Below are 20265 nucleotides of genomic sequence, written 5' to 3' on the forward strand. Positions count from 1 at the left end.
CATAAATTAAATATATATAATTATATTTATATATATAGTTTTGTATTAATACCCGTCAAAGTAATGTATAAATAATATATGTTGCAATTACATTCATGTGATGGTTTTGTGGTATAGGGGGGGAGTGTGTTGTAAAGCTTTGGAACCTAGAGGTCTCAGGTTCGAAACGTGGGAGGTCTCAGGCACAGAAGGTAATTTTTTTTTTTTTCAAATATGCTTTTGGCGACTAAACTCTGTGGTCGCCAAAAGATTGACTATTGGCGACAAAAAAAATAGTCGGCAAATGTATAAATAAATAAAAAAATTCACTATTGGCGATGTATAATTTCCAAAAATGGAATTGACTATTGGCGACAAATTTTTTGGTCGCTGAAGACATGTATATTGCCGACTAAAAATTTTTTAGTCGCCAAAGGTATTGGCGACCGTGTATTCACGACAAAACCGGCGACGAAAATATTTAGTCAGGGAAAGTGAAAATTCGATTTTTGGCGACTAAAAATTTAGTCGCCAAATGTGTGTTTTCTTGTAGTGGTAAACCAATCCATAAGGATTTTATATAGTCCAAAATCTTTTCCACGCTTAGTTATTCCTATTCAAAAAAAGTTAATAGTTCAAACATTTTTGTTTTGACATCTTAAATACTATTCATTTGATTTTATATTTGTTTTTCCAATCCCTTTCGCATAAGTATTCCTGTAAAGAAAGTTAGCAGAAAAACACAAGAAAATACAAACCAAACAATCTAAACAAAATGTAAATATAATAAATTAATTGAAACTATTTAGCAAACTAATTAATAACAAAATTAAGCAATGAATGAAAATGCTAGATGAGTTACACAACTAAATTAAAAAAAAAATAACTTCACAATTAATTTAAAACTTAATAGCCATGAATAATACATATCAAATTATTACACAATAATTATGCAAATAAATCTAGACCAGTTATAAAAATTCGATAACTCCAAAACCTTAAACTACAAAATTAATAGGCTAGAGTTACATAGAATTTAAATCCCAATAAACATGTAAATAAATTAAATTAATATGCAAGAGTTACATATAAAACTAAAACTCCAAAATTGAATTCATAATTTAATTTATAAATTAACCATGTACATAAGTATAAACAAGTTACACAATTAAAATTTATAACTCCACAATTAAATTAAAATATGAATAGGCAAGAATTACAAAATAAATCTATAACTCTAAGCATTGAATTAAAATTAAATAGTTATGAATTTTATATATATAATTATTACATAATAAACATGCAAATTATATTATACAATTATAACCAAAAGCATGCCCATAAAATTACCTAGATTAGAAAACGATAATAGAACCAAATAATGAACATGCATTGAGACTGGAAATCACACACATATATTAATAAATTAGAACATGCAAATTATCTAGAATTTAAAACACATGTGTACATATTGAGCATCTCAATTTGAACAAAACAACATACTGATCAAGTATTCCCAGGGAAAAACAGCAGACTAGTTGCCTAGAAAATAATCATAGCAGTATTAAAATTTTATAAAACAAATACCATGCAATAAAGAACGGTGATGGTTTATTTATTTATTTATCATGCAAAACAGAAGAACCAGTGGGCAATTCAATTATAGATTCAGTGTGAATTAATAATTTATATTCATTCACTGATAATAAGAAACAAACTACTATGCAAGTTGTGCATACAATTAAAATAGTAGCATGCAATAAGTCATTGTACGACACACATGGATTTGTTTACTAGCAAACAAAAATATATTAATTTACTCATAAGAGGAATTAGTGCAAAAAGGTATGAAAATATTTCAATGTGCAGGCAAAGAAGCAGAATCATGAACTGGTAATTAATTTACAGAAAATGGAACAGTAACTTATTCATATAAATTAATTGAATCTCTAAATATGCATTTTCATATTTTGTATCATTGAAGTTGTGAGCAATTCTGCAACAGTTTGTAGTAGCAGTATACAAAGCTAATCTAATTGTCTATATAAATCTATTCGATCAATTTTATAGAAAATATATCTAATCTGTTTTAAGCTTGTTGTATAAATTGCGTACTTAAATCAAATAAATAAATTCATATTGACCAACCATTTTGAATTTCAGAATAAGAACATGCTGGAATTTACAGAAATTCATAATAAAATAAAACTAGTAGAAAGAAGCAAACCAAAGCTTGTGTGATACCACAGTGTCCTTAAAACAGATTACTCACCTCACCGTGAGTGTTGGAGGTACGTCACTTCTGTCTCCCAGGTTACGACTGTTTAGACCGGCTAACGCAAAAGCACCTTATGTTACCTTTGGCGAACCGACAATGGCAGCACTCTCTCACACAGGAAGAAAATTATAAGAGGAGACTGACTTGACTCTAATCTGAGAGCAAAATTCTGTGTTGAACCCAAAGGAGATGGGCCTCCTTTTATATACAATGGGGGAGAAAGGAGTAACCTTCCAGCCATGAAGGCCGGCAACTAATGCTTATTACTCTTGGAGTAATGGACCAACTGATGGGGATTCAATGTGTGAGTTACACACACTATAACACACCGATCTACAGTAGGCCTTGCCCAAAAAAATTAGGTTAGTAGACTACCAATTCGGCCCAGTCCAAACCCACAAACCCAAGGCCCAAGATCCACGGACCCGGTCAGGTCCGGGCAGGCGCGCATGGCAATTTTGCGATAACCAACTTGGACCATAGTTTTGGCCCAAGCTCATCCTTGAAGCATCCATAATTCCTTTTATTCGGAAAATTTGGATGCCCTAAAGGGCTCATACCCTTATCAAAATCTTGAGGCTTAAATACCCATCAAAATTTTCGTGTACAATCAATGTGAGATTGGTAGTTATATACAATTCCCAAAACCTCATTCATGAGGCCATCTTTATGAGACAATTTCTCATTCAATTCTCAATGATTTTTTGTTATTCTTTTTGTATTGTAAAGACCTTATTACAAAGAATTTAAACTCATTTAATTCCATCTTAACCAATGGTTGAGACTACTTTAATTTCACATTAAATTTACCAAAAACTCATGTTTTCCTATAGTGGGTGGGGTTGTTTGGCATAACATTGGATAGTAGTGCTAGTTTTTATGTGGATGTTGTTATTAATGTTAATGTGTAAATGTGTAGTGTTAATTGCAAAATTTGGGTTTGCGATAATGGGTAACATGACGCAGACATTGTAGTTAATCAGAAAAGGAAACTTCAACAATGCTAAACAATCAATACCCATTACAAAATGATTCGTCTAAAATATGAAAAATACATCAGAAAAAGAGATTAAAAAAATGGTAATCATGTAAACTCCAATTTTATCAAAATCACTTAAATATGACTTTTTATCGTATGGAATTTATGGATAAATTTAGATGACTTTAAGAGAGATAGTTGACTTTATGTAGAAAAGTCGCATAGCTTGAGCAATGTCCCCCTCAACATGCAATAAGAATTGGTTTAGGATGTCTTAAAAAAACATATTTTTTATATTTTTATAAAAAAATATATAAAAAAATAAAAAAAATGATATAATAAAAAAAAAAAAATAAAAAAAAAATTATATAAGCTATGCCAAACCAAGCCTAGCCTAATTTTTCAATCGGATAACTCTCCATCCAGACTCATCCGTCTCTTCAAACACCGCAAAATCAAAGAAAGTCGCTCTCACATTCCATTCCCATCAAAAACACAAAAACAAGGTGACTATTCACTTCACTACCCTAATAATCACTCACACTCACTACCAAACCAACAATGTCAACGATCGAATCAGACTCAGACGATGACTTTTTTTCCACCATCGCCGCCGCACAGCTCCGCCACCTCATGGCGGCGCAAGCTTTCGATTCCGACCTCGACCTCGCCTTCCACCTCCAAATCCAGGAAGCCATCACCGCCTCCCTCTCCCTCATCTCCTCTTCTCCGCCGCCGCCGCCGCCGCCACCACCACCACAAACCGATGAGCTCGAGAAAACGCACAGCGATCGCCTCGCTCCGGAGATTTCGTTCGGGGAGGGCTCGTCGTCCAAGGGCGGCGTGAAAGCGAAACCTGACGAGGTTTTTAGGGTTTATTTCAAGGGTTTGGTTAGCAAAGAGAGGGTTGGGGATTCGGAGGAGGAGGTCGCTTTGGCTGGGATTGGGGTCGCGATTTGTGATTCGAGGGACGGTTTGATTTTCGAGATGAAGAAACCGCTTTTGGGGAATGGGAGGAGCCGGCATGGCGCGGAGGTGAAGGCTTTGATTGAGGGTTTGAATGCCGCCATTGCTTTGGATTTGAAGAGGGTTGTGTTTTATTGCGATTATTATCCGCTTTACCAATTCGTGAGCTTTCTTTCTTCTTCATTACTCTGTTTTTCTTTTTCAATTTTGCTGCACGAGTTAGCATTCTAGGGAATCCATGTATGTCTGGATATATAGTCTGGCAATTATTGAATGAATATAGTATAGCACAAGTGAAATATGTGTATGTTTGCTGTGACAAATCACTGCCTCTGTATATAAAGTAATAGTTTTTAGGGTAAATTATACTGACAATTTGTATTTACTCTACAACCCCCTTGCCAGTGTTTGTCTCTTAACTGTGAATGTATAAAAAATAGTTTCTTACCCTCACACTCTTAAAGACAAATTACCTTCCACCCAGCCCTGATACCAGACCTATGAAGGATGAGTTCTTCGAAAAACATGCCGTATCCGTACCGGATACTTACCGGCGTATAGTACCTCGTATGGCACTTCTGTGAACGTATCAGGTACACTAAATACGTATCCAAGTTTTTTCTTCTTAATTTTTGGAGTATCTAGACGTACCTAATATATATCCACGCTGTACTGTATCTAAATTGAAATAATATTTTTTTCTATTACAGAGATAAAGCTCTTTTCACTAGACTTCTTTTTTATTTTTTATTTTATACTTGCATGATTTTAAAATTAAACAATGGTTTGTAAGTTCTTTAATAAATTAATATTTAATTTGGATTTATATCTTTACTTTTGACATTAAATGTTAATTATAGGTTGAATTTTAACAAATTAAACCGTTTATTTAATTTTTACATTACTCTAAATTAAAAATAAATATTTTTTTACAAGTGTATCATGTCGTACCCGTACTCTATTTTTTTTGAATTTTATCATATCAACGTACCTGTATCATACCGGTACCAATACTTGTATCCGTATTCATGCTTCATAATACTAGATGTTAGAATAGGAAATTGTTAGAATAGTAAATATTAGAATAGAAAATAATTGATTGTATTCTTATTTATTCCTTTTTGGTTTCTCAGAATTATGTCTGTAATTGCTCAATTATCAATATAAAAGGGAATGAATAATTCATTCCCTAACTCTTTCTCTTCTCTAAATCTTCATGGTATCAGAGCCACACAGGCCCTAGCCATCCTATTCTAGCCTCTCTTCTCCTGCAGCCTTTGAGCCACAGAAACCCAGCACCCAGCCACCAAAACCCTTCACCCAGCCTATCTTACTCACCTAGGTCTCCCAAAACCCTCAACCCAGGCCTCTGCAGGCCCCCTCTCGTCTTCTAGGGGTCTGTCGAGAGCCCTTCCTAGCTTTGTAGGCTGTGTCGCAGGGTCCTATTGGCTTCAGAGTCCTTGTCGGCACCCCTCCAGGGCTTTCCCCCTTCAACGGTAGTTCTTTTGGCTATCTAGACCTTCCACGACACTCAGTCTCTGTCCCCTGGCCCTCTATCTCTGTTGGCAGTCTCTAGGTCTCTGGCTTTTATGTTTTAAACTCTTTGTTTGATGTTTTAACCTTAAAAAAAAAAAGAAAATTGATGAGTTCTTAATTTCTTTATACTTTCACAGTGGTAGTTGTGTCTTTCTTTCCTTCCTTTCATTTTTATTTTTCGGATTTGTGATTGGCCTTGTTTTTGAGAGATCAATAGTAGAGTATCCATGGCTGATTCCCTTAGTGAATCCATTACTTCTCAGCCACCTCAGAGTGAGAGTTTCATTATACCTCCTACTATAACTGATAACCTTAACCCTGGCCTCAAGATCACCACCTCTTTATTCAATGGTTAGAACTATCTAGCGTGGTTGCAAAGTTTGACTATTTTTTTGAAGAGTAGAGGGAAAATTGGATATGTTGATGGCAGGATACAGGCACCCACCACCACGGACCACAGTTATGAACAGTGGGAGATCACTAACTCCCTCATTATAGGTTGGTTGATACATTTTATAGTCCCGGAGATTAGAGAAGGCTATCTCTCTATAGGCACTGCACAGGATATTTGGGAGGCAATGACTACCACTTACTCCCGGAAGGGGAACTTCTCCTAGGCTTTTGAGTTACGTCGCTCCATTGAAAAGTCGGTACAAGGTGAGATGACTATCCTTCAGTGTTTTACCTTCCTTAACAATGGGTGGAAGCGACTTGATCACCTTCAGGATTACAAACCTATCTGTCCCACTGATTCTATTGGTTACCGGAAGTTTGTGGCACAAGAGCGGGTCTTCAAGTTATTGGAAGGCCTAGATGTGAAGTATGATCCGGTTTGGAGCAGAGTATTTGGCATGGATGTGCTTCCTTCTCTTTAGGAAGCTTTGCTTTTATGCAGAATGAGGAGAGTCATCATTCTGCGATGTTTCCGTTTGCTACTACTGATCGCTCGGCCTTAGTTTCTGCACTCTTTCACAATGGCGACCGTGTGACTCGGGGTTCTCTTCATTCCTCAGAGAAGGATAATCTTTACTATGACTACTATCGCCGACCTCACCACACATGAGAGACTTGTTGGAAGCTGTATGAGACTCCTTCTGGTAGACTTGGAGACCGTTTTGGTACTCAAGGGGGTCGGTCTGGTACTAGAGGCCGAGGGGCCAATGCATGAGCCCATCTTTTAGACACTGCTGAGCCACCATCTTCATCTCTAGTTGTCTCCTCCGCTGCTGATGTTTCGGGGTTATCTGCCTCGGATTTTGAGATTGCTTTTCGCCACTTGCTAGACCGTTGAGCCTCCACTTCTGCTACAGGTGCACCCTCTTCTTCCTTTGCCAATTCAAGTAACTAGGCTTCCTCCCCATATGCATTGCTCTCTTATCCGACTGTACCATGGATTATTGATTCCGGTACTTCCGACCATATGTCTGGCTCCTCTAATTTATTTTCAGAGTATAAACCCTCCTCAGGTCAGGAAAAAGTGCGTATTGCCGATAGTGCCATTTCGTCTGTGTCAGGGAAATGCTTAATTCATGCCACCTCTTCCCTTCCTTCGTCTTCTATTCTCCATGTTCCCAATTTCAGTGTTTATCTTTTATCTTTGAGCCGTATTACCCGTGATTTAAATTGTAGCGTGACATTTTTTTTTTTCTAATCATTGTCTTTTTCAGGACCTTATCACGAGGAAGAGGATTGGCAGTGGTAAGAGGAACATGGGCTCTACATTCTGGATCAGATAGACAAGTTGGCTCATTCATCTATTCAATTACCATCCACCAAGGAAGACATTTGGTTGTGGCACCGTCGCTTAGGACATCCCTTATTTTTATTACTTAAGCATTTATTTCTCTCTGTTTTTGAGAAAAATAATGTGTCAGATTTTTAATGTGAGTTTTGTCAACTTGGAAAATAACACAGAGCCTCTTTTGCTCCTTCTATTAATAAAAGTTTAGTTTCTTTTTCTTTGATTCATTTTGATGTATGGGGTTCATCCCATTTTGTCTTTAACCGGCCATAAATGGTTTGTTACCTTCATGAATGATTGTTCCAAGGCCACTTGGGTCTATTTGTTGAAAGATAAAAGTGAGGTTTTTTTCTGTGTTTCAAAACTTTCATAAAATGGTTTGTACTTAGTTTGGGACGGTTGTCAAAATTCTACGTTCTGATAATGGGGGGAATGTATTGACTCTGGTCTTGCCACTTACTTCGCCACACATGGCATTATTCACCAGACTTCATGCACTAATACCTCTTAACAAAATGGTGTTGCAGAACACAAAAATCGCCACCTTTTTTATGTCGCCCGTTGTTTATCCTTTGAGATGCGGGTTCATCGATCTTATTGGAGGGAAGCGGTTCTCACTGCCGCTTATTTGATTAATCGTCTTCCTACCCAAGTCCTTCAAAAAGAAACCCTCCTTCGAGTTTTGTTCGGGTCTACCTCTTTCAGGTTCTCCATTTCTCTTAAGACCTTTGGTTGTGTTTGCTTTGTTTATAATCATTCTCTCACTCGTGGTAAATTGGATCCTAGGTCCTTTAAGTGTATTTTTCTGGGTTATTCTGCCACCCAAAAGGGTTATAAGTGTTATCACCCTCCCACTCGCAAATGATTTGTCTCCATGGATGTCACGTTCTTTGAGTCTCAGCTTTACTTTCTGCCTTCTTTGGTATCCCAGTCATCTCTTTAGGGGGGAGCCTTGGTGTGAAGAGATCCTTGTTACACCTATTTCTCTTCTGCTAGTGGTTGAACAGATCGAGGATGATGAGCCAACAGTTGTTGAGGACAAGGAAGCAGACAAAGTTTGTATCAAGGATAAGGATAGACAGACAACAAGTCACCTAGATGCAAGAGCCTACTCTCTCTTCACTACTGCCAACTTCTTCTCCGGATGAGTGTCCAGAGTAAGGCTTTGAAAAGCGGTTGCGGTCGTCGTAACGGTGGAAGTGACGTGGTTGTGGTTGCGGTTGCGGGGTGTAAAGGCCGTAGCGTAACAGTTGCGGTAACTAGAACCGTGATTTTTTTTTTTTCGCACAATTTGAGAAAAACTTACCGATACGCATATTTTTTTTCCATAATCATATTTATTGGGTTTTAAAATAAATATTGATCAATTTTTGGAATTTTTTAAGTATGATTCAATATATTTCATATTTTTAAATCACTATAAACTGAATTTTTTTACATTTTATTTTAATAATTAATGACTTTATATGTCATAAATCTATATTATGCTTGTGGCAAAAAAAATATATATATTATTGGACTTAGATGTATAAAATTATTATACTTAGATGTATAAAATTATTATACTTGTGGAAGCATATGCAAATTTTAACTTGAATAATTTTAAAAAATAAATTATACATTCTAATGTAATCATATAAAAATTAAAAAATAAATTATAAAGATTTTTTTTTTTTTTGAGTTTGGATCACTTCAATATTCATTCTCTTTTTAAATAACCTGTAAATAAAAATAAAATAGACTAATCAACAAAAATTGACACAAATAGTTTTTAAAATAATAAGCTTTTTGAGTTTTGATCTTTTTTTACTTTTATAAAATATAAAATTAATTAATTATAACATAAATAGTTTTTAAAGTAATAACTTGTAAAAAAATGATCTTAAAAAGTGATTGAAATTTTAAACACACAGACCTATACATAATATAATAAAGATAGTTATTGATTTCAAATAAAGATAATATTAAAGGCCATTTTCTTTTATTAAATTATGAAGGTTCTGGTGAAAGTTGGAAAGAGCAACAGGGAGAGCTTTAAATAATAAATACATAAATGCCATTATATTATCAACAATGATTTAGACCACTAAAAAATACATCACTAATAGCACTAATACATTGGGATTGGTAAAAAAAAAAAGAAAAAAAAAAGAAACAAGGCATAGAAAGTGGGCAGGGCCCACTGCCACATCATTAGTGGTCCTTCTAGTGCTCCATTTCTAGTGCTCCCAAGCATTTTTCTTATATTATAACAAAGACTAGTCATTATCAAGAAGTCAAAGAGCCTCACTCCTCTATACCCAAAGATACATAGAGAGAGAGAGACATAACTCAATGAGAGAGAAAAAAAATAGAGAGACGGAGAACACGGTAGAGAAAGAGAGAGAGGACGAAAGATACTTGCAAAACCCTAAACATCGAAGATCACAGTCCAAATTTTTTCAAATTTCGAATTGTACTTTAATCGTATGAGCGAAAGAATTGTATTTCTCGGTATTTATCTTTGATTCGAAGCATTTAAGCCAAATTTCTTTTGTTTCCCATTTTTCTTTTTATTTTTTTGGTAATCCAGTTAGGTGTCGTCTCCCTGGAAAAAAATGTTCAGTGCGCAAGATACGCACTTGAGGCGTTTAACCTAGGCCTATTTCCCCCATTTTCAACATTTTTTTTTTTGCTTTTTTCCTAAAGAAACAATTCCAAACTGTTACGTAACGGGCTGTTACGGCCATTATAGCACCGTTACAACCACTACGACCAACACACCTGTGAATCTCAATCACACCGCAAAAGTGGAGGTAACGCGTATTGCCTATGGCCACAATCGTTTCGTAATGGCCGCAACCGTTACGTAACACCGCATTTTGAAACCTTGGTCTAGAGTCAACCTCATCTCCTAAGAGTCCAGGTAATTCTAATTCTAGTACTCTTATTCCTGATGTTTCAGATCTTGATGTTCCCATTGTTAATAGGAAGGGAGTTAGGTCATGTACTCAGCATCCTATTATTAATCATGTCTCTTATTCTAATCTGTCTTCCTTATATAAAGCCTTTCTGTCTAAAATGTCTTTTGTGAGTCTACCTACCACTTTTTAGGATGCTCTCTTTATTCCTGAATGGAAACATGCCATGATGGAAGAGATGAGCGCTCTTAGCAAGAATGACACTTGGGAGTTAGTAGAGTTACCTAGAGGAAAAAATCTAGTTGGATGTAAGTGGGTGTATACGGTAAAACACAAAGCAGATGGTTCCATAGAATAATACAAAGCAAGATTGGTTGCTAAGGGCTTCACTCAGATTTATGGGGTAGATTACCAGGAGACATTTGCACCGGTTGCTAAGATGAATTCTGTGAAAATCTTACTCTCTCTTGTTGCAAATTTGGATTAGCCACTTCATCAGTTTGATGTAAAGAATGTCTTCCTTCATGGAGACCTACCATAAGAGATCTATATGGATATTCCTCATGGTTTTGCGGATGCTAAGTCCAAAGGTAAAGTATGTAGGCTCCGAAAGTTGCTTTACGGATTTAAGCAGTCCCCTAGGGCTTGGTTTGAAAGGTTTGCTCAAGCTATGCTGAAATATGAGTTCAAGCAAAGTCAAGCTGATCACACTTTGTTTGTGAAACACTTCTCACATGGTAAGACCACAGTTCTCATTATTTATGTTGATGATATTGTTCTAACGAGAGATGACGTTGAGGAGATCCCTCGGTTGAAGGAATACTTAGCCAAGGAGTTTGAAATCAAAAACTTGGGTCGTTTGAAGTATTTCTTGGGTATTGAAGTAGCTAGGAGCAAGGATGGCATCTTTATATGTCAGAGAAAGTATGTGTTTGACTTGCTAAAGGAAATTGGACTGTTTGGAGGTAGACCATGTGATACACTTCTAGAACTAGGCCAGAAACTCAGTGAGGATCAAAAGGGAGAGCCAGTGGACAAGGGGAGATACCAGAGACTAGTGGGCAAGTTTATACACTTATCCCACTCATGTCCAGACATTGCCATTGCCGTGAGTATGGTAAGCCAGTTTATGCATGCTTCTAAAACTTCCCACTTAGATGAAATTATGAGAATCTTGAGATACCTGAAGTCTTCTCCTGGAAAAAGTCTCTACTTCTCAAAACATGACCATCTCAGCGTGGAAGCATTTATTGATGCAGATTGGGCAGGATCAGTCACTCACAAATGGTCAACTTCTGAATACTGCACATCTGTTGGTGGCAATCTAGTCACATGGCGAAGTAAAAAACAGAATGGAGTTGTTCGATCTAGTGCTGAGGCAGAATTCAGGGCTATGGCTCAAGGGGTATGTGAGGTACTATGGATTAAACTATTGTTGGGAGACTTGGGAATTCATCAGACTGACTCCATGCGACTATACTGTGACAACAAGGCCACAATCAACATAGCTCATAATCTAGTTCAGCATGATAGAATTAAGTATGTGGAGATTGATAGGTACTTTATAAAGGAAAAACTCACAAGTGGCACCATATGTGTTCCATTTGTGCAGACTGGGGACCAACTAGCTGATGTTCTTACCAAGGGACTAGGGAGCAAATCCTTTCATGGCATTCTCAGCAAGCTGGGTATGAGAGATATCTTCGCACCAGTTTGAGGGGGAGTGTTAGAATAGGAAATTATTAGAATATATGAAATATGAGAATAGAAAATAATTGGTTGTATTCTGATTTATCTCTTTTTGGTTCCTCAGAATTATGCCTGTAATTGCTCAATTATCAGTATAAAAGGAAATGAAGTCTAACCCATTCCCTAACTTTTTCACTTCTCTAAATCTTCGCCAGACTCTCTTTCCTCAACACAGCTACCCTCTTCCTCCCCTCTTTCTCCTCTCTTTCCCTCTCTCTAGATGATGGTGGTAGATGAGAGAAGGATCCATGGTAATATGGTTTACGAAGAGAGAATCTCAAATGGTGGAAAACAAAACAGTCAGTGTAGTGATTGGCAAACATTTGCTGCAATATGCAATGTGTAATAGGCAAATTTACCAAATGTACTTAACTTTGATTCTGTGCCTCTATCATGGTTTAGGCTGGCCTCTACCATGGTTGTTATGGCTCTAAATTTGCCAGCACCACTACATATCTCAAACACACACACACACACACACACACACACACACACATATATATATAACACAGAGAGAGAGGGAGGGAGGGAGGGAGGGAGGGAGGGAGGGAGAGGGATCTTCCCAAATCAACGATGATGGCAAGTTTGGGGCTTTCGAAATTTACACTGGTGGGTGCTGGGAGCAATTGTGTTTGTTCTTGTCTTTAGAGATTAAAGATGTGGGTGTCAACCACCAACCTTCAACCAAATACTTAGGAAACCCACCAACCCAATCACACAACAAACCAACAAATCCATCACACTGCTCCACCCTCAGAGCTTCCACCAAATCTTTGACCAACTGCACAAAAAAAACCCACCATTGCTACCCCTTGTCTCAAATGGTTGGTAGTATGTGGGTGTGTTATAAAGAGAGGGATGAGAGGGTGAGAGAGATGAGAACAGAGAAAGTGAAGGTTAAATATGGCTATTTAAAAAAAAATTAAACGCTGACATAAGCAAAAATTGTTAGTTACAGAGGGGAGATTTTGTAATGCAACTATAAACCTCAAGAGGTGGATGCGATTTCCCGAACCACAAGGGTATTAATGTATTAACATGTAACCTCAGGGGTATCAGTGTAACCCCTTCATGAGGTTGATTAACAGAAGTTGAATGCCCTTTCCTTCCTTATAAAGGCCAGGAAGATGTATTAGGAATTTGTGTCGTCTTTGCTTTGCATCTTTAGGGCCTTTATCAGTAAATTGGGGTGTTGTTGAAGTAATACTTCCCCCGTTTTAGCATGTATTAGTATTAACACTCAAGTTGCATATTAGAGTTTACAAATGCTTTAGGAAAATGAACTTTCAAGACCTTGGATTCAAGGACTTCTGGGTATGTTGTGTATATATCAGTTGTAATTTTGCCATTTTTTTTCCATGTTGGCTTGGATTTTGTCATCACTTTGCACAAGAGTTGTCTTGAAAATGTGCAATTTGCGACTCAGTCATGGAACCATGGATCAGTTACTTTAAATAGCTATCTTGTCTTAGAAGGAAATAGTTTCCACTTCAAATTATGGTCTTTGTTACCAATCAGTTGTCCTTAAACTGACGGAGCCAACTGGGTTAGCTGCATTGGTTGTAAGAGTTTAGAATTCCACTATAGGCATATCGCGAGTCAGTATCAACTATTAAACTGTGGGTATAATGATCATTTATTTTTCCTTTAGGATTTATTTCATTCAAAGTTTTTTTAATCGATATTAATAATAAATTAATCTGCATTTCTTTCTGAACATAAGGATTCAGAGCATTTTTATTGGAAAGCTAGGATATCTGCCAGTGTGTTTTGAACTTTTGAGTGATTCCCTAGTCATCTGCAGATTCTTTACAATGTTTCAGAGGCCTACACTGATTGCCTGAGTTTCTTTTGTAATGAAACCTGTTTGAAAATAGGAGAAATAAATATTGTATTGGCCAATGCAGGTTATTGGTCGATGGCCACCCAAGCAACGGAAGACAGCGACATTAGTTAATCAGGTGACCCTACTTCGGAATAAATTTTTGTACTCGGCCCCATTTCTTGTGGCCCGAAATGATGTTAAATTTGCATTTAAGCTTGCACGAGAGGCAATAGTTTCTCAGGTCAATGGGCCTCCACAATCAAATTGTGCCAAGAATATGTATGAGGGGTGTGTAATTTGTTTAGAGGATATGGATGCTAGTCAGATTTTTCCAGTTGATGGTTGCTTGCATCGTTATTGTGTTGCTTGTATGAAACAACATGTGGAAGTGAAGTTGCTTCATGGCATGGTTCCCAAATGTCCTCACGAAGGCTGTAATTCTGAACTGAAAATTGATAGCTGCCAAAAATTCTTGACTCCTAAACTAATTGAGATGATGAGCCAACGCCTGAAGGAAGCTTCCATTCCCGTCACTGAGAAAGTTTATTGCCCATATCCCAAGTGCTCAGCCTTAATGGCGAAAAGTGAGGTTTTAAAATATTCTAAGAAAGCATTTGTCGGAGTTGAACAATCTGGAATCAGGAAATGCACAAAATGTCAAGGTGTCTTCTGTATCAATTGTAAGGTTCCTTGGCACCAAAACATGAGGTGCGATGAATACAAGAGGAACAATCCTTGTCTCCCTTCGGAAGATGCAAAGCTAAAGAGTCTTGCAGATATGAATCTATGGCGTCAATGTGTAAAGTGCAACCATATGATTGAACTTGTTGCAGGATGCTACCACATGACTTGCAGGTACTTGAGTCTCTTTCTAGTCATGCTATGCTATTGTTTTGGTTAAGTAATTCTCAGTAATGACGATGAATCATAAAAGCTTCCCAAAAACCAAAAGAGAAAAGAAAAGAATAACATGAAAGGAAATTTGAGTATCTTCCCAACTATTGCAGAATATTGGTTTCGGTATCAAGGAATTTCTGTTATTTATGATGGGACTTGGGATGCAGCTAATCATTTGTGCATCTGAACCTCATCGATTTAAAATTTCATTAACATATTAAAATACTAGGGATGCTGTGCATACTGCATGCATCCTTCCTTCCTTTTTTAATAGGGAGAATTTGGCTGTATCTTCTGTTTCAGTTAGAAACATGATGAGATTATCTTTTGTTGTAATACTTTATTACTATTTTAGACCATGTGCCATTGCTTTTTGATCTTTGTGGAAGATGGAGGGTGGACTGGTTGAGGAATGCCTTTGAGGGATGTATCATATGTGCACAGAGGATAGGTACGTATGATACATCCATTTCTAGACATGCTAGGACAATTCAGAGATAGTTATGATGTAGTCATTGAGGTGTCAGGTCTTTGTTAAATCCCCTTTCTCTAAAATTATTCTGAGTTTGCCTCATTCCCATTGATGATGCGGCACAGTCAAGAGGTGCCATGTATAAGGTTTGGACCATATACGTACAATCTTTGATCTGGGAACCAAGATAAATGCACTGAGGTTTTCTTGTGATGTATTTCTGCATTAAATATTTTGGACCATATGGAGACATTGGTTTTTATTCTTTTATCTGAAAACCAAGATATACCCAAGTCTAATTACTATTTTGGTTTTATGCATTCATTGTTTACCTTTTGAGTTGGTGGCTTTAATACCTTACTATTGATGTGTCCTTAAATAGACCTGTTCACTTTTTGAATTGCCTGCTAAAAGGAAATTATCATGTGTTTCTGTCACGAGGGCATGTTTTGGCAAGCGTATTTTCATTCTTTCAGTTGCTCTGTTCAGAGAGTTGGGGAGCTGCATGGATTACTGCTTTTGTTTGTTGTTTGACTCGCTTTCAGAGATTACTTGTGTGTCTTTTATTTTGTGTGACAGCAAACCAACTCTGTAAGGTTACTAAAAAGTTGACCATGGTACCATACTACCAAGGTTGTATGTCGTAATTAATCCATTATTGACTAGGCCAGGGTATTCTGATGATCTCACTCGGGCTAAGAAGCACGGACACTTCTAAAAAGGTGGCGTGTCCATGTCGGACAACGACACTCGTCGGACACTTTCCTAACACGTGTCCGACACTCATCTAAACTTTTCCTGTTTTTTTAAAAATAATTTAGGCTTGAACACTCTTCGGACACTCTTTGGACACTTGGACGACACACGTGTCCATTGATTAGAGACACACGAAACTAATTATAAGTTTAAACAAAGTAACTTAGAATATGATGATAAAGAAAAATAATATCAATTTATTGAAATTAGTGTTATATTACATTTATTTATTGTTTTAGAATGATATATTCATATATGACGTATAATAAATATATATTATGTGCGTGTCCCCTACGTGTCGTGTCTTGCATTTTTTGAAAATTGCCGTGTCAGCGTGTCCGTGTTGTATTCGTGTCGTGTCACGTGTCCGTGTCCGTGTCCGTGCTTTGTAGCATTCGGGCTACTCTGTCAAGTTTCAGGCCACAAGACTCACAACTCACTAGATGAGAAAATGGGGAGAGATCCATTTGTTTGCTTTATTATTTGATGAATACTGCTTTCAACAATTTTTGACTTGATTACTCCATGTTTCTAGAAACAAAGGCTAGATAACAGTTTCCATTATCCTATTTCCATAGCTATGTCCCTCATACTTCTTGTTTTTGCAGATGTGGGTACGAGTTTTGCTATACCTGCGGAGCCGAGTGGAAGAACAAGAAAGGGACGTGCTCCTGTCCACTATGGGATGAGGATAATATTTTGTACAATGAAGATGAAGAAATCTCTGATGAAGAGTATGAATATGATGATTTCTTTGACACCGATTCTGATGATGTCTATTGGTAATAAAGTACTTGCACAGAGAGAGAGAGAGAGAGAGAGAGAGAGATAGGAATGGTGATGGTAATAAAATGAAAGTGATTCAGATGATTACTATTGAACACATAAATCATTTGTTTTCCAATTACCCCATTTCTGCTTCACTTTTTATTGGATTGTTTGGTGAGTTGATATTAGGTGGTAAATTATATATAGCATTTTTTTGTACAGACCATTTTTTTCTTTACTCCACCCTGCTCTCGACCTCCTCTTCTCATCCCCTTTCCCAGTCGCTGGCTTTTTGGCAAGATCCATGTAAATTTTTGCAGATTAGGCTTTCAATCCCCCTACCTACTAGGTGCGGTGGTGTACTTGAAGTTTATGCTTGTTTGGTGATGCTGAAGTTTATCTTTGTAGCTAATATCAAATCCATCAAACTTTTCTCCCTCTAAGGTATTATTCTTTAGTCTCCATACTGTTGCTTCACAGATGTTATTGTTTGTGTTGAATTGATGATATGGTTATATTGCTTGTCCTCATAAGCTAAGCTGTATGGATAGATTTGCTGACTTGATTTGGCAGATCAATTGAGAAGTGTAAAGATAGGGTTTGGAAAGGGAATCAATAACTTGCGCGAATTACAGGTGGGTTAGGTTGTGTCAAGCTCAGGTAAAGGAGCTTGAGAAATGGCTTAATCATATGATTAAAGAAAGGAACTTATACAGAATATAATCTAGAGGTGGAAACAGACTCGACAGAGGTAATGAGAGAGTGAATGTTGAGAAATGGCTTAATCATATCATTAAAGAAGGTTGTAAATTTCTGCTCATCAAATTAATTCATGTGTTGATACATTGCTTACTTTGGAGCTCATATGAATGTTGTGAAATGGCTTATGAGGATCTGATGATGTATTTTAGTATACAAATAATGTGGGGGGTTTTGTTATTTTTATATGACAGGCTATATTCACATTAGCGATGTAAGAAAAATTGAAATAACCAACCAAACTGATTGAACCGGATCAACCGACTATATTTGGTCTATTTTTTAATAAGAATTGGTTTGTGCGGTTTTTAAATTTAATTTTTTTGTTTTTCGGTTCAGTATCAGTTTAAGCACCTTGTACATCGATTTAAACCGAAACCGACCGCTTTGACATATATTGTATTTATAATATATATATAATCTAATAATATAATGATATTAATAAGTATAATAAATTATTAACATTAATTAATTAATCTTATCATCTTTATAACTTATATTTGTAAACTGTTATTATATATGACTTTCGTATTTTTAATTTTTTAATTTTTGTTAATTTAGGAATTGAAAAGTATATATTAAATCGATGGATTTGATATGTTTAAAATGATATATAAATAACTAATTTAATATTTTTATATACATTAATGATTATATTTAAAAATAACTCAAGTTTGAAAAATTCTAAATCGATTAAATAGTACCAAATCAAACCGTTTCAATCAGTTCGGTGCGGTTTGATGGGAGAAGTGGTTTATATCAGTTTTCAAAATAATAAAATCGACATTATCAATTTGGTGTAATTTTTTATTAAATACCGACCGTACCGAACCGATTACATCCCTAATCCACATGAATTAGATCATAAAAGAAAAAATGAAATTTTCTTTATTTTAAAAAATAGAATGACATGTTAAAGCACATGTTCATAAATTATTATAAAGTGTTTAAAAAGTGTAATTAGGGGTGGGCGCGGGTCGGTTGCGGCCACGAAACCTCCAATCCGCCATCCGTCTGCCAGATTGGCGGATTGAAGAAAATCAATCCGCATCCGTCCGCCAATCCGGCGGATGTGGATTGAGCGGATTGGCGGTTTGGCGGATGGATGCGAATCGGTTTGGCAGTTTAAAATTTTATAAATTTTCAACATAATTCAACTTGTGCACTTCCTTAAAAAAAAAAAGAAAAAAAAAAGTATTACAGTCAATGACTTAAAAAAGTATTACAATCACTGTATGCCTTATCCAAAGAAAGAAAGTTTGAAACTTTAGAATATCACGATCACTATATGCTTCATCCACATATTACAATTACAGCATGATTTATCCCTATAAAGTATTACAATCTGTGATTCTTAAAATATAATAACAATTCAAACCACCAAAACCATAAACAGAGCAGTAGTAGAGATTGAATGTCTCTATATTGTTACATCTACATATGTTTTTGAAAACAAAAACCAACCAGCATATATCATATTTTTTATTTATTATTTTTAGAGTTAGATTTAAAAACTAAAAAATATAGATGAATAATATGTTTATTTTTTTCAATTCAAAAATATATTCAAGTTGAAAACTTTTTTTCAACAGAATATTTAAACTCTTTTTCAATTGAAAACACAAACATAATATTTAAACAAATTGAAAATACAAAGTCTTATAAATTACTACAGGTGCTTGCGATTTGGCGGTTCGGCGGTTCGGTTGCGGCAAAAAAATCTCAAATCCGCCATTCGTCCGCCAAATTGGCGAATTGGAGAAAATCAATCCGCAACCGTCCGCTCATCATCACGCATCCGTCCAAAATGCGACGGATCGGTTCGGTTCAGTCGGTTTTGGCGGATCGGTATATCCGCTGCTCACCCTTAAGTGTAATACACATGTTCATAAATTATTAGGGTCCGTTTGGCAAGTAAGGTTGGGGTTAAAATAGCCACAAAAGACAAAATAGGCTATTTTAGCCACAACAAACAAAACATCACATCCAATCCATAATCATTACACTCTTCTCTAGGGGTGAGCAGCGGATATACCGATCCGCCAAAACCGACCGAACCGAACCGATCCGCCGCATTTTGGACGGATGCGTGATGACGAGCGGACGGTTGCGGATTGATTTTCTTCAATCCGCCAATTTGGCGGACGGATGGCGGATTTGAGATTTCTTTGGCCGCAACCGAACCGCCAAACCGCCAAATCGTGAGCACCCCTAATAATTTATAGGACTTTGTATTTTCAATTTCTATAAATATTATGTTTGTGTTTTCAATTGAAATAGAGTTTAAATATTCTGTTGAAAAAAAGTTTTCAACTTGAATATATTTTTTGAATTGAAAAAAATAAATGTATTATTTATCTATATTTTTTTGTTTTTAATCTAGCTCTAAAAATAATAAATAGAAAATATGATATATACTGGTTGGTTTTTTGTTTTCAAAAACATATATATAGATATAACAATACAGAGACATACAATCTTTACTACTGCTCTGTTCATGGTTTTTGTGATATGAATTGTTATTATATTTTAAGAATCACAAATTGTAATACTTTATGTGGATGAATCATGCTGTGATTGTAACATGTGGATAAGGCATGCAGTGATAGTGATATTCTAAAGTTTTAAACTTGCTTTCTTTGGATAAGGTATACAGTGAT

At 36.2% G+C, this 20265-nt stretch overlaps 1 protein-coding gene across 1 annotated transcript; it reads left to right on the top strand.

Moving 5' to 3' along the window:
* Positions 1-3633: 3633 nt before the first annotated feature.
* On the top strand, positions 3634-17067 carry LOC114262337 (E3 ubiquitin-protein ligase RSL1). The gene is made up of 3 exons (XM_028202700.2): positions 3634-4364; positions 14036-14808; positions 16687-17067. The coding sequence occupies exons 1-3, from the start codon at positions 3798-3800 to the stop codon at positions 16862-16864; spliced, it is 1518 nt and encodes a 505-aa protein (XP_028058501.2). The 5' UTR covers positions 3634-3797; the 3' UTR covers positions 16865-17067.
* The last annotated feature ends 3198 nt before the right edge of the window (positions 17068-20265 follow it).

The sequence above is a fragment of the Camellia sinensis genome, chromosome 14, assembly GCF_055761805.1.
Source record: "Camellia sinensis isolate YWXY chromosome 14, ASM5576180v1, whole genome shotgun sequence".
NCBI classification, from domain to species: Eukaryota; Viridiplantae; Streptophyta; class Magnoliopsida; order Ericales; family Theaceae; genus Camellia; species Camellia sinensis.

Coding starts and splice junctions, on each gene's coding strand:
- LOC114262337 (XM_028202700.2), top strand. CDS start 3,798: ATGTCAACGATCGAATCAGACTCAGACGATGACTTTTTTTCCACCATC. Junction 4,365..14,035: donor ATTATCCGCTTTACCAATTC/GTGAGCTTTCTT, acceptor TGGCCAATGCAG/GTTATTGGTCGATGGCCACC. Junction 14,809..16,686: donor TGCTACCACATGACTTGCAG/GTACTTGAGTCT, acceptor TTGTTTTTGCAG/ATGTGGGTACGAGTTTTGCT.